This window comes from Aquila chrysaetos, chromosome 12 (assembly GCF_900496995.4).
Source record: "Aquila chrysaetos chrysaetos chromosome 12, bAquChr1.4, whole genome shotgun sequence".
In the NCBI taxonomy this organism is placed as follows: Eukaryota; Metazoa; Chordata; class Aves; order Accipitriformes; family Accipitridae; genus Aquila; species Aquila chrysaetos.
The window spans coordinates 17728154-17750577 of NC_044015.1; the positions used below are offsets into that span (position 1 = coordinate 17728154).

A 22424-nucleotide genomic window follows, 5' to 3' on the forward strand; every position below is an offset into this window, starting at 1 on the left:
CTATCTAATTAGGAACTGAACATTACAGAAAACAGAATTAGACTGCCTCTATCCATTTGTTGTATATTACTGTCATACCTAGAACTGCATCCTTGTGGAAGGATTCAGGAATATATCCCATGTTTAAAGGGTTTTCAATTAATCAGCAGTCACTTCACTTGAGGATGCATCTTTTTATGAAGGCCTTGTTGCCAGTATAAGGGTTTTGTTGGCTGATGGTTTGGGTATCTCTTTCTCACAACAGAAATCTGAAGAAGCATCCATAACACAGAAGGGACTCAGTGAACTTATGCAATAGAAAAGTGAATATGAAGAGAAAGAATGACTGTTAAATCCAGTCCTTTTGAAAAGTTAAGTCTTGTTTAGCTCCTCAGTAGAAAGAAATGGCTGAAAATAATCTACTTCATTTGAATTAAGGAAGCTGAGCATTACTGCAGCAACTTAAGAAAAACCCTCTTGACTTCCTGGAAACTGAAAGAATTTTTTTTTGAAGAAGTAATTGTCTCTGACATCACTAAACTGCATAGTGAGTTTGCGAGTGGTTAGTTTGGGGTAACAGAGGAAGCAACTCCTTCACAGATAAGCAGGCAGTGCAATGTATGTGCCTAGTTATTCTCTTTTTTGGTTCAGGTTTTGCTGAGAAATTATTTTGCAGACAGATAACACTTATTTTGCTTTCCAGAGAGAGACACATGCTGTTTCATAAGGATACGCCTGATTTCCAGAAATAACCATGTTTTTGTGGCTTAAACTCTTAGCATTTGGTGTTGCATTTCTGAGACGGGATGCTTTTGTCAAAGGTAGGTAGCAATTGATATTTCTTTCTCTCATTTTGATACCTGAATGTCCTCTGTAGAAGTAAAACAAATGAAAAGCTTTGCAAAGTGGAGAAATAACATCTTTGTTCAGAAACTAGAATATGATTGTATGCAGTGGTGTCAGAACTTAAATCGGGAAGATTGACGCATAATGTACAAGGCTAAAATGTCTTCCGCATGGTCATATGTGACAGTTATACGAGCCATTTAAAAAAAAAAAAAAGATTTGTAGTTGTATTTGAAAAAGAATATGTTTAGATCTCTTATGTGAACATGTTCAATACAGTCTTTATGTTTGGTTTCATCTTACGATGCAGTACTTTGTTTTCTGTGTTTCAATCCTTAAAGAAAAAAATCTTCCCATCCATTTTAGCCACTCCTTGACCTCAGAATCTGCTTACAGTTCCTCAAATTTTGATTTTTACTGCAGTGGGGTTAGTAAAAAAATCTAAACATTGTAAGTTAATCTCTACAGTTGGGAATTTACTTATTTTATAAAATACATATTATTTATTTATTTTATGAAAACTGCTTGCTAAAGAGCCATCAAAATTTTTAATTGTCTAATTACCCCACTGCAGGTGAATTTGTTGCTTGACTTTTTTTAATTTTATAAGAGAAAGATAGAGCCCAAGAGGTTGATCTTGCAAAATATGCCAGATGTGACAGATAATGTAAGTAGCAAAAAAACCAATTAATTTTGAGGTAATACTTTATATAAAGACAAAAATGGATCTAAGTTTAAGAAAATATTTTCTTGAAAAGAACATGCAGCATTCTATGTATATATACCTTTCATCAGTTTAGCTAGTTAATGTAATTTGGAATAGATGATGGCAGACACAAAAGCTTTTCTCTAATGTTCATCCTAAAAAGTGGCTTGAAACATATTCTGAAATGGCAGCAAATTATATGCAGGGCTGAAACCTCTTTTCACATATATTGAATTTATCCACGCTTCTATCATCATGTCACTATAGTAACTCCAGATTTATACTGATGTAAGCAAGAAAATGATCTGCCTTTAGTTGATAACCAGCTAAGAAGAGCATTTGAAGCCTGAGCATTAGTTCTTTTGTCCTTCAAAGTCTCTGAAGAGAGGCAGCACTGAATAAATCTGGTTGGTAGCTGTTGGATATTATAAGAAAACAAATGAAGGCTGTACTGTAGAGGAAAAGAACAAAATCTCTTGCTTTTCCTGTCTCTCCCCCCCCCCCCCCCCCCCCCCTTTTTTTTTTAAATCTGCTGTCCTACTTTCCATATTATAAGTCTTTCTGAGACTTCCCACCGCTCCCTTTTCTCCAGAAAGGGCAGATTACTGTCTGCTCTCTCAGCCACCTCCACAGTCAGTCGACGCGTTAGCTAACAGAGAGGGCTGGAACATAGAAAGAGGGGTAGCAGTATTTTATTTCAAGTAATAGTTATTTTCTCTGTCCACACACAGTAGTCTAGCTCAAGCCTGTTCCTTTCTACATAGTTTTACTAAACAGAAGAACCTCAAAGAAATGACAAGTTTCAACTCCTCTCTATTACACAATGCAGTTAACAGTCTCACACTGTAGTATCAAGTACTCAACCTCACAGACCTTGTTTTCACCATGTAGTCTGGCACAGAGATTGATTCTCCTGTCAGGATGACAGAACCATTATACTTCATCTTTGCTGTGTAGTTTACTCTGCCTCATAGCTATGGGTGACTGGGCAGTCTTCTAGGGAGGAGTTTGTTAATGGAGGAGCAACATTTGGAAAAGGTGGTGTACGCTTTGGTTTTATGGCAAGAACAATTTTCAGGCACTTGTTAGTAAGTGTTGGGTGGGTTTTGGGACTTCTTTTGTTATTACTATTATTATTCTCCAAGAGCTTATTGTTCATAGTGATTTTGATGACCTAGCAGGAGAAATTTTAAGGTTGTCTGACTTCCACCACAAGCAGAGACATCCTATAAAACATCTCTAATTTCCTGCAATCACCAAGCCACTTTTAAGAGCATCAAACTAGATTAAAACAAACAAAAAAAAGTTAGTAATATCTAGAGCCTGCACAAAGGCCTTTTCGCTATGTAAATCCCCCAAATAAAACACATGTATCCAGCTGGTTATCCTGGTAAGAAATAGACAAATAATGGTATTTATATAATGGTGTATACCTATACATACCAATATATGGTACCAATAAACACCAAACTTGGAGTTCCATCTGTCCGTGTAAACATTTGCACTGCTGAAATATCCCATAAAATTAATCAGTTTTTTGTGCACTATTTGTTAGTCTTTCATCTCTACCTACATGGAATACCTAGCTTTACTAAAACCTTTAGTTGCCAGATGTGTGCTTCTCAAAATCTTTAGTGTAAGATTGATAACATAACACTTTCTTAATGTCTAGGCTGACTTCCCAATCAAAATAGTTATGCTAACATACCTGATACAATACATCAATGCCTGTTTATGCAAAAAACCCCAAACAAAAAATATCCCCCCCCAAAAACAATAACGCCCCCCCACCCCAACCCAGCCCCCCCCCCCCCCAAAAAAAAAAAAAAACAAAAACCAAAAAACAAACCAGAAAAAAAGCCTTGCTTCCATTTAGGAAAAAAAAAAAAATGCTTGCAGGACAAGCACTTTTTTTTCCATTAGATCATTAATTCAGGTTCCTCCCCCACCCTCTACAAAAGTATTAGCAATTTGACAGCTTTCAAAAGCCTTCACGCACTTCTGAGCCACTTCCTTTATTTCAGGAAACTAAATAATTGCTTGGTAGTTTTGACTGTGACTTTTTTATTTTCCAAGTTAAAAGTACCAAGAAGCTTCGGCAGGCACATGGAATCTGAGGCCATGTAGTCTCTGTGCCCAACAGCTGTGGAGGTTTCCACCTGGAAGTGTTACATTTTCTTTGCACAGACATCAGTGTCAGTATAGCTCATCCTATGGCTTTGACTTTCTGTGAAAACCTTTTTCACAGATTGGTGTATCCCTCTGGAAAGAGTTCAGCAGACCTAATTTTTAAGTAGTGAAACTTACTAGTATCAGCTCATTTTATGTGTAGGATAAAGAATAAGGGGAGTTGCACTGGCAGGAGGATAGTCATTAAGGTAGAAGAAAGTGAAGTGAATGAAGGCTTTAGAGCACTGCTTCTGATGTTTTCCTCTTATGGATGCCCCACTGCAGGTTCTGTTTAGGACTGTACCATACTCTTTTTTTTTAGTGGTGCACTTAAAGCTTTCTGAAATACATACCCCAGAGTCCTGCACTCAGGGGCCTCTTAATAATTTGAAACAAATTGCCTGCTTTTCACATCTTGCACAGTTCCAATACTTTATTCTAAATCAACTGAGAGAGTTTGTGTATGCACAGAGGCACAGGCAGTCCTGCTCACTTCCTGGGCTGGCCGGATGCGAGCCACTTCTAAACTGGAAACTATTCAGTTTCATTATGGTGGTGTACCTAAGCCACCAGCAGGACACTTGTTAATTGGAGCACAGCAGCACACTAGCATAGCTATGTGGTTTCTGGACTAGAATTAGATTTGGACCAAACATGTAATTTTCTTTACCCATTCACCTAGACCTGCACGAACGTAACAAGCAGATGGCTGGTTTGTTCATGTGGTATACTGATTGTAACTGCAGATAGGGCAAGAGACATTGGTTCTGGACTAATGGGTCTTTCTTACATAGTATGGAAAAGACATTTGCTAGTCATTCTGTATTCACTCACAGCAGTATATTGACATACTGAGAATGTTTTTACCAGTATAGAAATAAAGCTGCAAAACTGCTGTGCAGAGACCAGTTCTAAAGAAAATCAAGCTCTCGGTGGCATGGTATGTTGGAACCATTTCCTTTAGTTTTAATTTTAATTTGGTGAATTTATGTTTCTATATTTCAGTTCTGAAGAACAAATCAACACTTAGTGGGTTAGACACATTGCATGTATAATGAGATAAGGCAGAAGAAGTGGGGGGAGGAAACAGGATGAAGTGACTTTTCAAGATGTTCCTCGTATCAGGAATCAAGTTCTCTTTTCCTGACTCCTGTGACCTGTCTGCAGAACTGCCTACCTCCCTGGGAGCATGTGTATGCATTAAACAAGTAGGCAGTCTCTACACTGAAATTGTGAATGCATTGTATATAGTGCATGAAAATTATCCTGTTTTCTTTTGCTGTGCAGCTGCATTGTGGTATATACTGTACCATGCTGGGAGCAAGGAAAGGAGAACAGCAGGCCATGAAAATGTTCTGTCCTCTGTTTACATTCTTGATCTAGTTTTAAGAGTTAATATTCATAAGCATACATCTGGCCCACCAGGAAGGCAGAGCAAATTAACCCACAACGAACTCTCTGCTGTCATGGCTTGACTTCTCATGGTATTCATTCAACTACCTCCTTTAGAGTTAGCTCAAGTATCTCTGCATTACCCCATGTTTTGCAGCACAGACTTTACCTGAGTCTTGCCACTGTCATTCCCCTTTGTTTGGGTGGCTGTTCCTCCCATGCTGCCAGCCCCAAGGGTGAGGACCACAGAGGAGCACAGTATGGGGGTGGCTGCAGAGATGGCACCTGATACAGCAGAGGAACAAGAGGCACTGCAGTAAAGTGTCATGTGCTGGGCAAGGCTTGCTAGCATGAGTTCAGCTCTTTGTGGCTGTGAGTGAACTCCTTTGAAACCCTAGCAAGAACATATGCATTACAGCAATGTAACAGCTTAGGTAGGGCAGAACTGGATGTCCGTGCCTTGCTTCGTACAGACATGCCCTTTGAGCTGGCTGCTGGAGCCGTGACTGCCAGCCCTGCCTGGGAGACAGAGATTGTCCCTGAGCCCTGCTGCTTTCTGCATTGGGTGGAGATGTCTGTTGTTCACGTTTATTCATCTTTAATTGTATACAACTAGAAATCAAGAAGTTTTTTTTTTTCAGGCAAACTTATGAAGTACAGAACATCCAAAAAAATTTGTGAGGAATAGTTTACTCTCTTCAAACCTGAGTTTAGGCCCTGAAACACTTCTGTGCAAAAAATGCTAAAAAGTTTTAAAGTGGCAAAATTCTGATTTCCTCCTGTAAATATCAAGATTAAAATAACAGATATGGTTGCAAAAGCAGGTTTTTTTTCCCTGCAACTTTACTATTCTCTCAGACTGTTGTACTGTGTGTCCTGATATATTTCCAGGCTATCCATACGCTTGCAAACAGATCTTGTTCACTGGTGTTTCAGTAACTGTTACAGCATTTTATCTATCTCCAGGTTTCTTTCCCTTTCAAGTAAAGCAGCTTGGGGTCTTCAGTGCCAGGATTTTAGAAACTAGCTGTGAGCACTTCAGTGCCAGCTTATATTATCTGGTGTTGTATAGCTAACAGGACCCACTTATTTTCTTTTATACCACTACTTTGCAGTACTGTTCTTCCAGTTATTCCCTCTGTGTCAGTGCCTCCTCAGCTGGCCTGCTTGCTTAGGTTTCTATTCTCTAGTTTCAAAGACTTCTCCTACAATCTATCTGTTTTCACTCATAATCCCACCACCCTGCTCAGGGCTCTAGAGGTATCTTTTGTTGTGCATGAAAGACATTTTTTGTTGTTGCAAAAATGTGGACTCCTTGGAGCAACATTTTTAATTGCCTTTTGAAATAAATTCCTGACAAAAAAAGAAATAATCAAACTGGCTGTCTAATAGAAAAATAAAGCCATACAATGAAGCTTTCTGTACAACATATAAGGAAATAGTTTGTTAAATGAAGCATATACATCCTATATGAGCTGAAAGATTTTACACTCAGGGAAATGTACAGTACAGAGCCTCAGCTGAAATGGTACAGAAATATACAGCTAGTAAAGCCTTTCCAGGTAATCATATACATTCCAGAAGCTGTGAATGGAATATTTAAGAGTCCCTGAACTGTTTCTGGATGTTTCTGAGTTAAGACATATGTAGGTGGAAAAAAGGGTAAGATAAATGGCAGAGCGTAGTCAAGCTTCTAGAATAAGATCTAAGAGACAGAAGTCAGCTGCAGTCTAGGCTGTCTCAGAAACTCATTGTATGAAGTGTTAAGTCGTTTTCATTTCTCCACATCTCAGTTTCATCATCTGTTAAGTTGAAGGTAGTAACACTTACCTTGTTGCAAAATGTAGAGTCATAATTCCTTAAATATACTGAGGGATGCTTGTCTCTTGCAACCTGTAAACTACCACAAATTAATCTGAAGAAACTGGTTGTGCATTAGAGTATTTTGAATAGTGTATCTGAGCAAAGAAAATGAAAAGTATGAAACAAATGTCTTGTGCATAAATTTCTACCTTGTTCTCAGTCCTAAAGCACAGGTGCTGTCAATGGGGAGCCAATACTTTTATGCTGAGTAAGAACAACCCATATTGTGCTTAACTTCAGCAAATCTCTAAAACATGATCATGTCAACTGTAGTCTCCATTTTAACCAATGTTGGGTGAAATAACTGAAGTTGGTAATGAGTCCTTGTGAGATACAAGAACAGGATTGCCAGCTTTTTACTTCCAGTGTCTGTGGATGAGATGAGAAGGTGTGCTAAATGGACCATAGCTGCAAAATGCTTCATGTTACAAAGCATCCTCCGTGCTTAGGGACGGGTAAATACAACAGTGAGCCTGTCTAGTAAATTAGGTGTTTTATGAGTCTCAGTGGTAATATTTATAAATGTAAACCAACCATTCTAGAGAAATGCAGGCCAATCTGACTCTGTCAGCATATGATTTAAAATCATATGCTCACATAATCGAAGGAAAGATGACCAGTGTTGCTACTGCAGAAGTTTAGTTAATCTTCTTGAGGTAGACCTCTGATGTCTAAAATGAATGCAGAATCACATGCATATACACTGTAGAGAAATCTTTTGGGTTTAATGAGTTTTGGATAGAATATCTGGAGGATTTATTTATTCATGTCACTCTTTCTTAGAAGAAATTAAATGATAATGAAATATATATTTTTAAAATTACGTGTAATTTTTTTTTACTTGGTCCCTGATGGCAGTGAGAGATTGTTGCCCTAGGTCTCTTGTAAGCAATATACAAGTTCCCTCATCCCCAAACAATGTGTGTGAATGCATGCCTGTGCCATGCATCTGTGTGTGTGAGTGGAAGTATAACATTTATGATACTTGAGACTGCCCAATAAGTACATGAAAATACTTGGCCTTGTTTGCAGTTTCATTAATGCTACCACGCTCAACTGTGCTGCCTCAACAGAACTGAAAGACTTTTCTACATCCTCCACACACCTGCAGTCTAGTGTGTTTGAAGTATGAAATGTGGTTGAGGTTTGAGGGAAAGATATGAAACAGCGGTAAGAAATACGAGTTAGTACAACTTAGTAGCATTTCTGATTTTGCTGTCCCAGTCTGCTAATCAAATGACTTAGAAATAAATGTTTCTGAAAGCTGCCCAATACACTCACTCTCACTATTAGAAAATGTTAGGAATAATGACAGCTTAACCTGGTGTCAACTTACAGTTTAGAAGGTTTACAGTGGAATGGTGCTGAATACAAGGGAGACAGTTCAAGGAAATGAATGTGAGATCTATAGAGTTATTTATCCTTGATATTAATGGATCAAAGTTTTGTAATACTTAAAGGTTTTGTAATACAGACATGAAACTTCCATAAAAGCCAGTGATGTCTGGCCTCCTGAATTTAGCACTTTATATTTTTCTGAAGACTGGCCAGTTTGAAGTGGTAAAATTGGTAAGTTTTAATATGTAGTAAGATAGTATTTGTAGATGCATACTGTTTATGGAAATCTTGCCTACAGATGCCTTTTGAATCAACACAGGATGTATTAAGTTCATTAGAAATCATAGAATAGTTCAGGAATAAAGGTCCCACAAAAATTCCAAGATTTGAGGATCAGATTATTCCAAGAGCTAATAAAAAAGCGACAGCTGGATTTGTGTTCCTGCTGTGATTAATGCCATGCTTAAGGGCCTGCTAATATGCAGTTTTGCACCACCCTGAATAAACAGGCAAGTGTTTGGTGTGGTAGCTGGTTTAAGTTTTTGTGTTAATGTTGGGAAGAGAGCCATTTACAAAGTGGAAATGATTGTGCTCCAGAGATGTGAACAAGTGTGTCATCATTGCAGGAGCGTGCCTTAAATGGCAAGGGAAAGATTGCTTGCAAACCACAGCTTCTAAAAAACACTTTTCACTGAGCAAGGAAGACATTTTAATAACACAGAGCATGTCAGATATGCCATTTTCAGCTGCTGTCTCCGCAGTTGATGCTCTCTGTTGCTCTCTCATGCTCTCTTCTGAGTAACAGAATTGCTGCTCACCTAAGTCTCACCTCAGTGTGACGTCAGTGGAAAGTCTGAAAAGGCTTTCAAGTGTCTTAAAGGATTTATCTTTGTGGGTTTTTTTTACTGCATTTTGTTGAATTTTCTTTGGCTTTATATTAGAACAGGAAAATAAAGTCCACTTTTTTTTTTTTTTTTTTTTTTTTTTTTTTTTTTAAACCTACTGGGGGTCTTCAAACTCAAAGTTCTGCTTTCCTGTTAGCTGCCCTGAGAAAGCTGTTTGGAGGAGACACCCCCAGTTTTGACTGTAAGCTCCAAACCACTTGAGCACTGTTTTTTCACAGAAGAAAATGATCAGATTTTCGGAAGACCTCCATGTGTTGGTCATTGAGATGATGTGAAAATTTGGACTGTGCAGCTGCAAGTTAATCTTTTCTGAAACTTTTTCTGAAGTTATGAATACTGAACACTTGAAAAGTCAGGAAGGAGCTGCTCCTGTGTGTGTGTGACTGTCTGACCTGTGTGTACAGTAGGGTTAATGGCCACAGTCATGATCAAGTATTCTTGTTGGGCTAGATGCTGTACAAATGTAGGATGAAATATGATCTTGTCCTCAAAGGATTTATGATCTGATTCTAGACAGCATGGATATTTCTTAAAAAGGAAAGGTATAGAGGCAAGAGGAAAGACAGGTAAGGGAAAAAGTAATAGTAGCGTATGTGCCCAGCCAAAGAGTTTGCATAATCCCCTGTTTTTTCCTTTTCTGAGAAAGGGACATACACATCTTATTCAAAACAGCATACAACGGAATAAATTACTCCCTGGTTCCAAAATAAACTCTCCTACACAGGTCCATGTATTGCAGGTCTCACATTGTGCTCTTACAACTTCTTTACATGACAACAACAGATGCACGTATTCCTGGAAGATAACTCTTAATGATAAAACTGCTGCAGGTGAAAACTTATGGTGCTCCAAAGCTCCTCTCTTGCTCTATAGAAACAATAAAAAATGAGGTCACAAACAAAGGCACTATATTTATTTGCAATGATTATTTTCTCCAGCTGTTTAATACTTTCATTAACTTATTGAATTATCTCACCAGTGAGTGAAATATGGTAAACAAAGAACAGAATATGTAGATGATGTGTTACAAACACACACACACACATTCACTCTCTTGTGTGGGAGTGCATATAATCTCACCCCTCTGATTCACGATTCTTGTAGCAGATACTCTATCTGCAGGAGATGAGCAAACGTGAACAGCATCTGTATATGAAAGAGAGGAACCACATTCAGTTCAGAAAATTTGTATGTTGCGTTCAGCATTCTCATATCTAAGTGTTCAAAAATAGTAATAACAATAATAAATTAATTTAACCCATAATTAACCTAATAGATTTATTTAGACTGGAAAAAAAAATCACACTATAACTGTTTTCTCTTGAAAAAAGCAATGAGAAAAAAATACAGAACTTATCTTCAGGGTTGCAGAGGATGACATCATGTTTCCTGACTATCACGTGGTGAAATCTGTCGACACAAGCTCTGAGAATTGCCTGCAATTAATTCCAGTGTGACCTGGATACATATTACAGTATAGAATATTTTTAAAAATATTTATTGAACTCTACAGAGGGTTTTGTTTTTTTTTTTTTATGGAATTGGTTGTGATTCATTTGCTGAGTTGGATTTCAGGGTCATAAGGACCTTTGGGTTCTAGATGGCTGCAAGTTTCAGTGAAAAGATTTTGTTGTGAAAAGCTAAGGATTTGGAATGGCTGTGTTTGCTATTACAGTAGTTGATTATAAGATAGAGCTGTGCATAGAGTCTTGAATGAATGTGTAATAACTTTAATAATATTGTCTTTCTGTAAAATCTGAGCTCCCTCTGTTATGTCAGCTTGTCCTTGTGGCAATGAGCAACCATAGGTAGCAGGAAACAGGTATGTAACCCTACATAATTTTTAAAAAATCACTTCAGAATTTTATGGTAGTCTCTGAAAAGCACTGCAATGATTGGTACAGTGATAAATCGTCTAATTTATGGCTGATGTCAGATCTTTACAGTGTTAGTGGATGCAATTGGTGTCTTTTTAGTGAAATTTTCTGTAGTTATAAGAATTAACATTCAGAAAGAAGTTCTGAACAGATGTGAAGCCAAATGAGGGGAGATCAACGTTGTGGGACAAGGAGCGATGGTACAGCTATTGCTACTCCAAAGCATCAGAGGAAGAATGATGAAACTGGTTTAAGAAAGTTCATTCTCTGTGTAGAGAATGAAAATATATTCAGTGTATTATTATGTCTGTGTTGCTCAATGTATAGTTCAGGCTGTATTTATGGAATTACTATTCAAAACTTTCTGCAGCTAGAAATATTAGGTTTTTTCTTAAGCTTTTTGATGATAGTGCTCATCTTCTGTAGCTAAGTGGTACACACATATGGATTTTCATATTTGTGATGAAAAAATGATGCAAAGAGAAAATCAATCTATTGATTCAGAAAGGTTAACCCGAGACGAGCACCATACTCTTTAAAGCACCCATTACTTCAGTTAATTCGCAGTTTTGAAAGGTCACCACTTCTGCGAATCAGATTAGTACAATTAAGATAAGAACCTGTTAAATGCAGACTAATTATTAATGACTGCTGTATGGAAAATTTAGTAGAAGTAGATTTTGTAACATCATTCAAGAATTCTGTGACAAAAGATGGAATATAATCTGGTTACCTAAACCAGCATTTTACTACATAGCTGCGAGATGTTTTTTGGTTTTTGTGGTCACTTGCCTCACTAACTCCATGGCTCATGCACAGAATTAGCTCTGAGGCAAAAAGTATCTTCACTGCACGCACTGGAGCATTTCTGTGCTGCACCAAAACAGCAGTTTGCAATCACAGAATGAAAGGTCTCGGTGAATGTTCGTAAGTGTCAGGAAAGGAAAAGAACTAGGGCTTTGCACTGGCAATACAAATTGACATCTGCAAACTCCTGAATAATTACCTTTGCTCCCCAGACAATGTCTTTTGGAACATCTTATGAGTGTATGATTTTATTATAAAATAGTCATTGTACATTGTGAAAATCATATGTATCTGTGACTTTCCAGGGTGTAATTCTGTGCTGAAGTTCTGGCAATGTTGTAAACAAAGCAAAGTAAGCTTTTTCATAGCCACTCTTCCAATATTTGGAGCAGAATTGAAGAACTCATACAGAAATTCTGGTTTGTTGTGTGTTGATGTGGGGGATTTTTTTGTTTGTTTGGAGTTTGGGTTTTGTTTTGTTTTGCTTTGTTTTGTTTTGTTAAAACACCTGGTGAGGTCTAGTTAAACATTCAGTTCTTTGCAGTAGTGTAGTGCCAAACCTGCCACATTCCTGCACCTCTTGACCGAGGGCAACCCATTGGTAGCTGTCTTTCCTACATATTTCTGAGGACTACAGTTGTTTCTATTGTATTTATGACCATGGAAGTGACTTGTATCATGTTAGTGTTATCATTACTTTTGTATTGTTTTCAATTATTGGTATCAAAATGGACATTGCATTTGTTGATGTTATTTATTTGACAAAGGGCTTTAAATGTTGTTTTATGAGGCATTCCTGCATCTTGCAAAAAGTGAAATGTTTTAAGGTAGATGCCACATTTAAAGTAGATCACATGAATATTGATAATGTTTATAACAATCTGCACTAGATCTATGTGATGTCAGGAAATGCAGAATTACAATTTTCAAGACATGTTAAGTTTCAGTTTGGATGAAGGGCAGTATAATTCCCATTTAATGGAGCATAGAACAGAAATGGAAGTAGGGGAAAGATCCTACTGAAAAACCATCACATTGTATTTGTTTTGAGCTGTAGCCTTTATTTTTGTATCCTTAATCAGCACCAATACTTGCAAAGTGAATGTTGGTAGGAAATTTAAGTGCAAAATATTGTGTAGAAACATTTGATATCTTTGCTCAGGAGATGTTTGAGGAGAAAAAAGCAAACTGATTTGTTGACTATTTCAAGTCTTTCTAAGTTAAGATGTCAAGCAAATTTTGTGTAACTGCTGTAATGCCAAGATAAGAATTAAGTAATAAATTAAAATATTTTGATCTCTGTCGGTCACATTAGGATCCCTGCAGCACAAAGTGATTTCAGTCAAGTTTCTTTGTATTGTTGCTGGAGAAGCTGACATTTTGTTGTTGTTGTTGTTGTTGTTGTTGTTATTGGTATAGTTGATTTCTTGAGGATCACTTAGGCTCCTAAATGCCTTTTATGTTTTGGAAATTTTGCCCTTTGCAATGGCTTACAATGAATGTGCTGACATATTGATAACTTGTAGTAGTAACTGCAGTCCTGATGCTAAAACAGCATGTTTTTTTTCCGGTAAATCAGGGGATTTCTTTCCTGTGTAAGGAGTAAAAAAGTACTGAAGGCACGATCACCATTTTACATGTTAGTCTAAAGAGGATGAACACTTAATGGCTTATCTCCAGCATTTCTTCAGCGGTAGCATGAAGGCGGCCTTTTTTTTTTTTTTTCTTCTTTTTTTTTCTTTTTTAAAAATAGCACTTTGTGTCCTGTGCTCCCTAATTGACCTCGTACTTTCTGATAGCCACCAGAACTAGTGCAGAGCTTGGCTCTGCTGACTAGTTAGCCACTATGGACTGATTTGCTGCTTGGTCCCTTGTCTCCTGTCACCGGCTCCAACACCAGGGAAGAGGTGGATTGGGGGCCCACAGTGGAAGAAGCTGTGGAATCTGATAAGATTGTAATTCTGAGCACACTTATAGTCATGGAAATAATGTCCTTCATTTTCTTAGTGACTATATCTGATTCATTTTGAGGGAGAAGGACTAACACTCTTGAACTGATTCATCAAGATAGGTAGCATCTTTGTCTCTAGATGAGTATGGAAAATTACCTGACCTTTGATGGATATTTTGATAAAAGCATACACAAAGGCCTAGGCTGAGTTTCCAGGAAGTGTAGGCAGAATACTATCATTCTTCCACTTATAACAAAGATTAAAGGCAATTCTTAAAGGGGAGGTGGGAGGAATTCTTGCTCAGAGAAGGCACTGAAAATGTCTCTCTTCTCTAGAGAGTAAGCATATTGTGCAGAATGAATGCAGAGGGGAAGAAGCAATGTCTAACGAAGAAAAATACATTCTTTTTCCAGTCAGGAAGGCATTTCATTCATATCTTAATAATGGTTAGAGCTGCACTACTGAAATGATTATAGTGTCCCTTCAGAAAATTCTTACCTGGAGAAGCTTTCAAACTATGTTTGTGAAAGTTTTGCCTGAGAAAAAATAGCTTGTCTTTAAAATAAATGTTACTAAGATTTTACTAATTTTACTTATTTAAATCTGTGCCTTTAAGAAAGCAAATTGTCATTCACTAGTTTAAATTTGAGCCAACTTCAGTGGGATTCTTCATAGTGAAAGTAAAATACATCACTATCAGGCTAGACACACAAGGCTTGAACCATTAGCCACCATACAGCCACTATTCAGGATTCCCAAACCATTAATGGGATGACAGTTCTTTATAGTGTGTGGTTTTATGAATGTAAGTAGAAATGTATGTAAGAAGAAACCCTTCCTAAATGCCGAAGGGTTTAGAATAGATTTCTGCATTCGGGAATGTACCTGAACCTGGATTATGTCATACACATATAAGTGGTTTTGCGTGAAACATAATGTCAGTGACTGTCATTTTTATCTTCTAGGTGAGACAAAGAAATGTAATTTCCTTAAAAAAACATGGAACGTTTTTCTTTACAATGTTACCTTGCAAAATATTTGTGTCATTAGATGGAAAAGTATGTATTTGCAGAAATCAGACCACGTATTAGTTTTAGTAAGTGCTGCTAAACATCAGTTATTAAAGGAAATGCAAAAGAAAAGAGCCTTGGGACACCTGTTCATTATAGCAAATTGTCACCTTGTAGAGCTGATATAAAATATTTCTGCTTCAAAAATGGACTTCAATGCACCTTCATACATATCTTGCTGTTACACATAGCTCAAAACACTTTAGCAAAGAAAAGTCATTATTCCCAGCTTAAATGGAACCAGATCCAGAGAGCTGATTTCTAAAAGGCCACCTGGAAAGTTGTTGGACAAAAAGAAATACTCTGGAACTTTTGCTGAGTAAGAAGCAAAAAAAGGAGGGGAAATGGACACAATAAGGAACATTTTTTAATTCAAACTTTTGTTTGTTTGTGACTTATTTTGTAAAGGAAGTCACATATTTTGTAGCAAACTCAAGCAAAAAGTCATATTGAACAATGCAAAACAAGAGGAGAGTGTAACATTGATTATTGTGCAAAATAAACGATTCATTTAATGAATCCTGTCAGTCAATTGGCAAAGTGGTAGGAGGCCTGTATATCACCTCAGCTAGTTGCAGAAATCCTGGGTTAACCTTCTGCATAAAGTACTTGTCACCCTAGCAAAGGGTGGACATGAGAACTTAATCTGATATTCAGCAAAGACTAGTGGAGGAAGACGTGAGGGTATTAATCCTTCTTCCTGGGAGAAGATTGCTGTCAGCTTCAAAAGAAAATTTCTGCCTACTTCCAGGCAGGGGTATCAAACTGAAGCACAAATAGAAGGGTTGCTTGGACAATTGGGTGAGATCAAAGGGTGACACCTTTCAGTTGTTCTAGAGCATGAGCAAGAGTAAATCAGGAGCAGGGAAATAACAATAATGCGCTAGTAATTTTTTGGCAGGGGTCAGTACATTTAGCAGGTACATTTAATTTTATGATCTGGAATTATTGTGGTACTGCAGGAGGCAAATGCAAATGAGAATTAACATGATCAGGGCTACAACAATAGGTCTTAGTGAGGCAGATTTCTATAAAAGTTACCACCTACTCTCCTTGTAAAAGAAATCCAAACCCAAAATCAAAACAGTTCAGCTGTGCTGGTGATGCAGACTCCTAATCTATGTCTTAGGTCAGAGTGACACATCTCTTTGAGTCCTGTTTCGATCTGTGCACATATAATAGCGTTTTCACTGGAGGTGGAAGGTGTTGCAGAGTGCATGTGGTTGCAGTGTTGGTGCAGTCATAGAGGCAGATGAGAAGTCTCACTACAGGAAATGTGATCATTAGGGAAATGATCTGTCACAAAATTCATTGTAATGCCACATTTCAGAACAAAAAGTGCTTCAAAGCTTTTAGCTCAAAAACAAACTCAAAACCAAATCCCTATGAGTTCTTCTCATACTGAGACAGGAGGTTTCATCTCATAATGAAGAACACTGGGAATGACTGACAGTGTGTGATGCTGAGTATTTGAAGTGTTGGGTGTTGGTTTCTTGTCCACACATTCCATCTAGAAGGTTCATAATGCAGTTGCTGAAGAAGAAACCAGTTCGATTGCAAATAGATCCTAGCTTGGTCTCTCTGCTCATTATCTTTATGGTACACTTGCTTTTCATATGCCTACTGTTGTTATCCAAAATGCTTTCTGAATTTCAGTTCTTTGATGACTCTTTGCTAAAAATAATTAGACTTAATATTATTTAAGTGTCCTGTGTTTACAATCTTACTGGTGCATGTTTTTAATATTGCTTTTGACATCATACAGTACAGACTCTCCAGATCTGGGGGGGATTCAAAGTATTCTCTGGAGATGCAAGGGTTGTTCATCTGCAAAACCTAATTCCTGCCACTTTCTTGGCTTACAAGGCCAGAGGCATTTCAAGGACTCATCCAGGTCCATTGCACTAGCTTTGTGCTGTCAGCAGACTAATAATTAATCAGAATGAACTTTCTGTATTTCCTTATATAAATATATCTTTAATCCAGGGTAGGAACTCTTATTTTCAATGGCACCTATGATCTGTCTATCAGGGCAACTGTATTGAAATCAATCAATTTTTTGCTATTCTCTAATTCTTGTAATTCTGTTAAATAGACAGAAAGAATTATTTGTTGGGATTGTTTTTATTTAAATTAAAGAAGATGTTTGTATTGATAGGAATATTTTTCAAAAGCTTAATAAGGCAAGCTATGAAATAAAAAAAATCCTTAAAAAATTATAATGTAGATAAGAAATATGATGTGAAAAGCCCAGGTGTAAACATCTTTGACTGGATCTCTTCTGCAGGTAATAATAGGCTCTAAGCTGCCCCTTGCAGCCTTGGCCCTCTGACTGTCCAGGGGGACATCCTGATACATTTTGCTGTTCCCTTCCCTCCTACAGATTTAGGCTTCCTTCATGTAGCAACCAGAGTATGGCAGATAGAGGTACTTCCCCTTTGGTGTTCTGGTATGCTTGACCTGGACCTGTAATCTTGGAAGTGTTTTCAGGTTTGTTGGTATAGAGATAATCATCCATTTCTATTGATGCATTAAGGATGAAACCTGAGGCCACTTGGATGCCTCTTATACTGTGTCCAAACCTGTTAGGCAAAGTATAATTTTTCGAGTGACTGCATTGTTCTCATTGCAGTGAGTCACCACTTTTTATCTAAATATGGACTTACTTTAATGTCATGTTGTAATGGACATTTTTTTACAGAGAATATATTCTACTTTAAGAAAAGCACAGGTAACAATATGCAGATGTGGTTATTTGTTTTACCTCTGTCAATTTTAAAGCTGGTCTGAAAAATCCTTCTCCATTTCATTCCCAGTGCTTTGGAAGTGCAGAGTAATTGAGTTTGTATTCTTCTTTGTGAGGCCAAGGCACACATTCTTGACTCTCACTGCAAATACCACTAAGTTAGACTGGAAAAGGGGCATACAAAGAAAGAAAGTTAATTCACACAGTTGTGTCAAGCTGCCAGTATACCTAACCAAAGTACTCCTTGCACAGTTTAAGGCCTTTGTAGAGATTTACCATGAAGAGCTTTTGTCTTATGACTAGGTATTTGGAGTTGGTGTTATATAAATCTATGTCCACTTGGTATTACAAAGTGAGAGATGTGTCCTGGTTTCAGCTGGGATAGAGTTAATTGTCTTCCTAGTAGCTGGTATAGTGCTATGTTTTTTAGTTGGGTATGAGAGTAAAGTTGATAACACACTGATGTTTTCAGTTGTTGCTAAGTAATGTTTAGTCTAAAGTCAAGGATTTTTCAGCTTCTCATGCCCAGCCAGCGAGAAAGCTGGAGGGGCACAAGAAGTTGGCACAGGACACAGCCAGGGCAGCTGACCCAAACTGGCCAAAGGGGTATTCCATACCACGTGACGTCACATCTAGTATATAAACTGGGGGGAGTGGGGGGGGGGGATCGCTGATGGGGGACTAACTGGCCATCGATCGGCAGTTGGTGAGCAATTGCACTGTGCATCATTTGTACATTCCAATCCTTTTATTATTACTGCTGTCATTTTATTAGTGTTATCATTATTAGTTTCTCCCTTTCTGTTCTATTAAACCGTTCTTATCTCAACCCACGAGTTTTACTTCTTTTCCCAATTTTCTCCCCTACCTCACAGGGTGGGGGAGGAAGTGAGTGAGCGGCTGCGTGGTGCTTAGTTGCTGGCTGGGGTTAAACCATGACAAGATGTGAGGAGGTTACATAAATGTAATGTCTTGTAAATAAATATGCTATCTTCTAAGTATAATTTAAACAGAGTAAAAATTACATCTCGTCTAAAATCCCCAGTGCTATTTCTGCAGAATATGAGCACTAATGTTCTCTGGGACAAGTGTTGTTTGAAAGTTAGCTCCAGGAGAAAGCATTTTAGAATGAACAGAAAGAAAACATAACCCCCCCCCCCTGAAATCCTAGAACCTGCAAGGAAATTATGTTAACACACTGTGCAAGTGTGTGTGCCTGAGCCTAAGTGGAGAGGGAGCAGTAAAGCCAGAGGAAAAAATAAAAGCTGGGTTATGAGTGTTTGTTTAGGTACTAGAGGTGTTCTTCTGAAGCTGGAAATCCATCTGAAGTGATGCTAACTAAAGATAATACCAACTGCTGTGGGTAAAATTTGAAGTAATTATTACCAAAATGAAGAAGAAATTAATTCAGGAAATAACATAAATGATAATAAATTAACAAATTATTCCAATGTATGAGAAAAGCTGTGAAAAACTCAGTGGGTCTGCTAGATTGTTAAAAAGTAATAGGAGCAAGCAAACAGAAGACTAAAGCTGCCTTTTGACAAAGTCTTCATGCAGTCAGCCCTAGAGAGATTCCTGTTCCTGCTTGAAAGTATAAGGCAATGTTAGAAACCAGAGTTGACTACAATCTATTAGTGGTGTGGGAAAGGGGACACAGTAGTGTAATAGCACAGGGTGTTTGCTTCTGTGAGCAGTGGGGAAGAGAAGAAATGCGACCCGTTCCCTTTTTTTGTTGTTGTTTTTTGATGCTAGATTTTGTTTTAGGAAAGAACTCTGCATAAAGCTTGTGAATGTTGTCTTTAGTCAGTGAGCTTCACAGCTGAATGATGTGGGATTTACCCAAAATCTCTTGAAGGACTTATGAATATGAACGTACAGTAAAAATAAAAAACAACTCCCTAAGCATCAGTTGCTATGGTGAAGGTAGTCAGTGTACTACAGTAGTCATCTTTTTAAGGGTGGCTCTTTGGACTTTAGATCAATGAACTTTCAGTAATTAAAGAATACTTGAAATAGCAATAGCAGAACTATAAAAGGAAAAAGTATTGGATGTTTGTACTGGGCAACTCAGATCATCCTAATCCAGGACAGTCACTGGATTTTCTGCGTACAGTGTAATGCTCATGGAAGGTAAAGTACGAACAGACAGATAATAACTGTCTCATACTGTGATGTACCATGAGGTTTGTGTCATTGTAGAGGCTGCTTGTGTAGTGCTTTGTAGCTAAAGCAGCATGCTAAAAATGAAAGATAAGTCATTAGGGCAACTACACTTTCTGGTAGGTTAGTTTTGCAAAATTCTATGTTTGCAAACGATGTAGGCTGAAGTGTTAATATTTTTGTACGTTGTTACGTTTCACCTTACCTTAGTGAGGAAGTTTACACATTTGCGGGTCGACAGGCCGCCTTGCCATGTGAATGGGAAGGCGCTTGCTTACAATGCAAGCTGAGAGCTGGTTTGCTAAGTACAGAGCAGTGCTCTGCAAAATGGAGATAAAATTAAGGCACCCACATCCTGTGACACCATATAGTTCTTGCAGGCTGCCATTTACCAGCAAATTGAAAGTAGTCCACTAGTTCCAAACACTGTTAAAACACAAAAATGCTTGAAAAGTTATGCTTGTTTTCGCTTATACTGTGTACAGTTGAATGTGTGCCTTGTGAGCTAGATCTGCTGATGCAACTCAGTCTCTTCCTGGTGGTGTCAGAGGAGGAGCAAAAACTAGCTCTGGCTACTTGTCTGCCATGTTAGTTTTGAAGGTGAATATGAGTACCTTCTTGTATTTTGTAGCTAACGCAACTTTTCTTGTACATCTACAATCATTATTTGCTGTTAGTTCCTGTGTCTGTTCTTATCCTTGTTTAAAAATTGTTAAATATGCAGCTTTAAATTATTAAAAAAATTCAACTGTTTTCCATTTCTGGAATACGTATACATTTCAGATGAAACTATAGACTAGGTGGAAATGACCATTTTCTTTTTATTCTTGTGTTTGGCAGGAAAAATGGTAGGAACTTAATTTTTTATTTATCTTTAGCAATAAACTATTAAATGGGGCTGACTGGGTCTATTTTAGAAATTCCTCTGAAATGAGTAGGTTATCATCTGAAAAGAAACATAAGTTTTCATTAAGCTTGCTAGTTTACCTGAAGTCAAACCGTATTCCCCCAGTGAAATCTGGTCAAGACCAGGAAGAAAAACATAGTGCCATGGTCACATGTCACAGACTTGATGGGCAAGCAAATCTAAATTACTGTCTCTCTAGAAGGCTAAACCAATCTCTTTGATCTTGTCACCTCTGAATCTCAGAATTTCTGATCAAGTTGGTGGGGAGATAGCAAACTGTCAAGGCATCCCAAAATAGGCAACCTAGATGGCATTTCTGAAGCAACTGCAAGTTCATAGTGAAACTGGTGTAAGAACGGGTCAGTGTTTAGGCTATGGAGACTGAACACATCTTTTAGATGGGGATATTGGTGATGTGGAGGCCTCAGCAGAGTCATGGACCAGTTTCCTGGAACGTGACATAGGCAGATGCATGATAAGATAATGAACAGAGCCAGGCAGGAAGGGATCAGCCCCTTGAACACGGGACCATTGCAGTTTAGAGGTAGGCTACTGAAACTGCTTCAGAAGAAGCAGAGAATCAGGAACTTCAAACCATTGGGGGGGGGGGGGGGGCGGCAAAAAAAAGGCAAGAAGTAGCCGATCACATGTGGCTTTTGCAATTTTAAGCTTCCCAGCAGAGAGTAGCATTGCCTGGTGCATGTGCAGAAAGCAGTGCAGCCCTGCAGGACCTGCAGCTAGCCCCAAACCCCTCTCTTAGTCCATTAACGTATCAGCACTTCATCATAAGCTGTTGTGTCAGCATTAATGCAGAGCCTGGGAAGGAACACATGAAGACATTTTGTTGGACAAAGTTACTGCTAGAGACCACATTTAACAACAGTTTTGTAACTTTTAAGTGCTCAAATAATTCTTCTGCCCCTTCCTAGTGAGGTGGTGGATTGCAGTGGGTTTTATTTACTTTATGTGATATCTCTATCTCTCTGCCAAACTAGCACATGAAGAGTAAGTGAAACTTCAGGCTGACTAATGGGTAAACACCAATATTGATCTCTCAGTTTTGTCCCCTAAGGTCCAAAGGCAGAAACTTAAGAAGACAATGGGAACCGTCCCATGGTTAAGCCACTCAAATCTAAACAGAAGTTGATTTATACTGAAATGGGAGTTTGACCATATGGCTGATTAACTGTAATGACTCATAGCCAAAAAGGATGTGACTACAGGGTACAGCAAAGTAAGAAAGAGAGGCCCATGAACAAGCCATAACACAGCTAGCTGCAGAAGTAGAATTTTTACAACCGTGTTTGGTAGCGTAATGCCAAAGCTCATTAACATTGATGAGGTAAAAGATGACTTTCATTAGCAACTGCCAATAACTTGAAGCTGAAAGACAAAACATGCTTGGTGATTAAGCCATTTTAGCATTGTGTACCTTTGCACAAGTAAAACCACCTGGACTCCTGGCTGGAGAGCAGATGCTCTGGCAGGAGGCCCACATTCCTCGTGTAATGTAAACCCTTGTTCACAGGGAGAAAGCCGTGGTCAAATAGATTGTCATTGGTCTAATTTGAGAAGTTCCTCATGATGCCAAATGCAGTGGGATCCCACTAAGCCATCAGCCACTCACCTCTGCAGAGACAGCTCCTCCACTACAGCCAGTTTCCCAATCACTAGTGATGGGGGATCTGAGCAGAGGGGATGTCA

At 38.2% G+C, this 22424-nt stretch overlaps 1 protein-coding gene across 3 annotated transcripts in view; it reads left to right on the forward strand.

Annotated features, from left to right (window-relative positions):
* The first annotated feature begins 392 nt into the window (after positions 1-392).
* The window catches only part of PTPRC (protein tyrosine phosphatase receptor type C), a 70228-nt gene continuing 48196 nt past the window's right edge, over positions 393-22424 (forward strand). For 2 of the 3 annotated variants that reach the window (XM_030033069.2, XM_030033070.2), the window contains exons 1-2: positions 393-597; positions 683-800. In XM_030033069.2, coding sequence (XP_029888929.1) covers positions 734-800 — 67 coding nt within the window. In that variant the 5' untranslated portion in view covers positions 393-597; positions 683-733. Of the gene's footprint in view, positions 598-653; positions 801-22424 lie in introns of those variants that run through there. The other variant, XM_041127674.1, reaches the window with a different exon arrangement.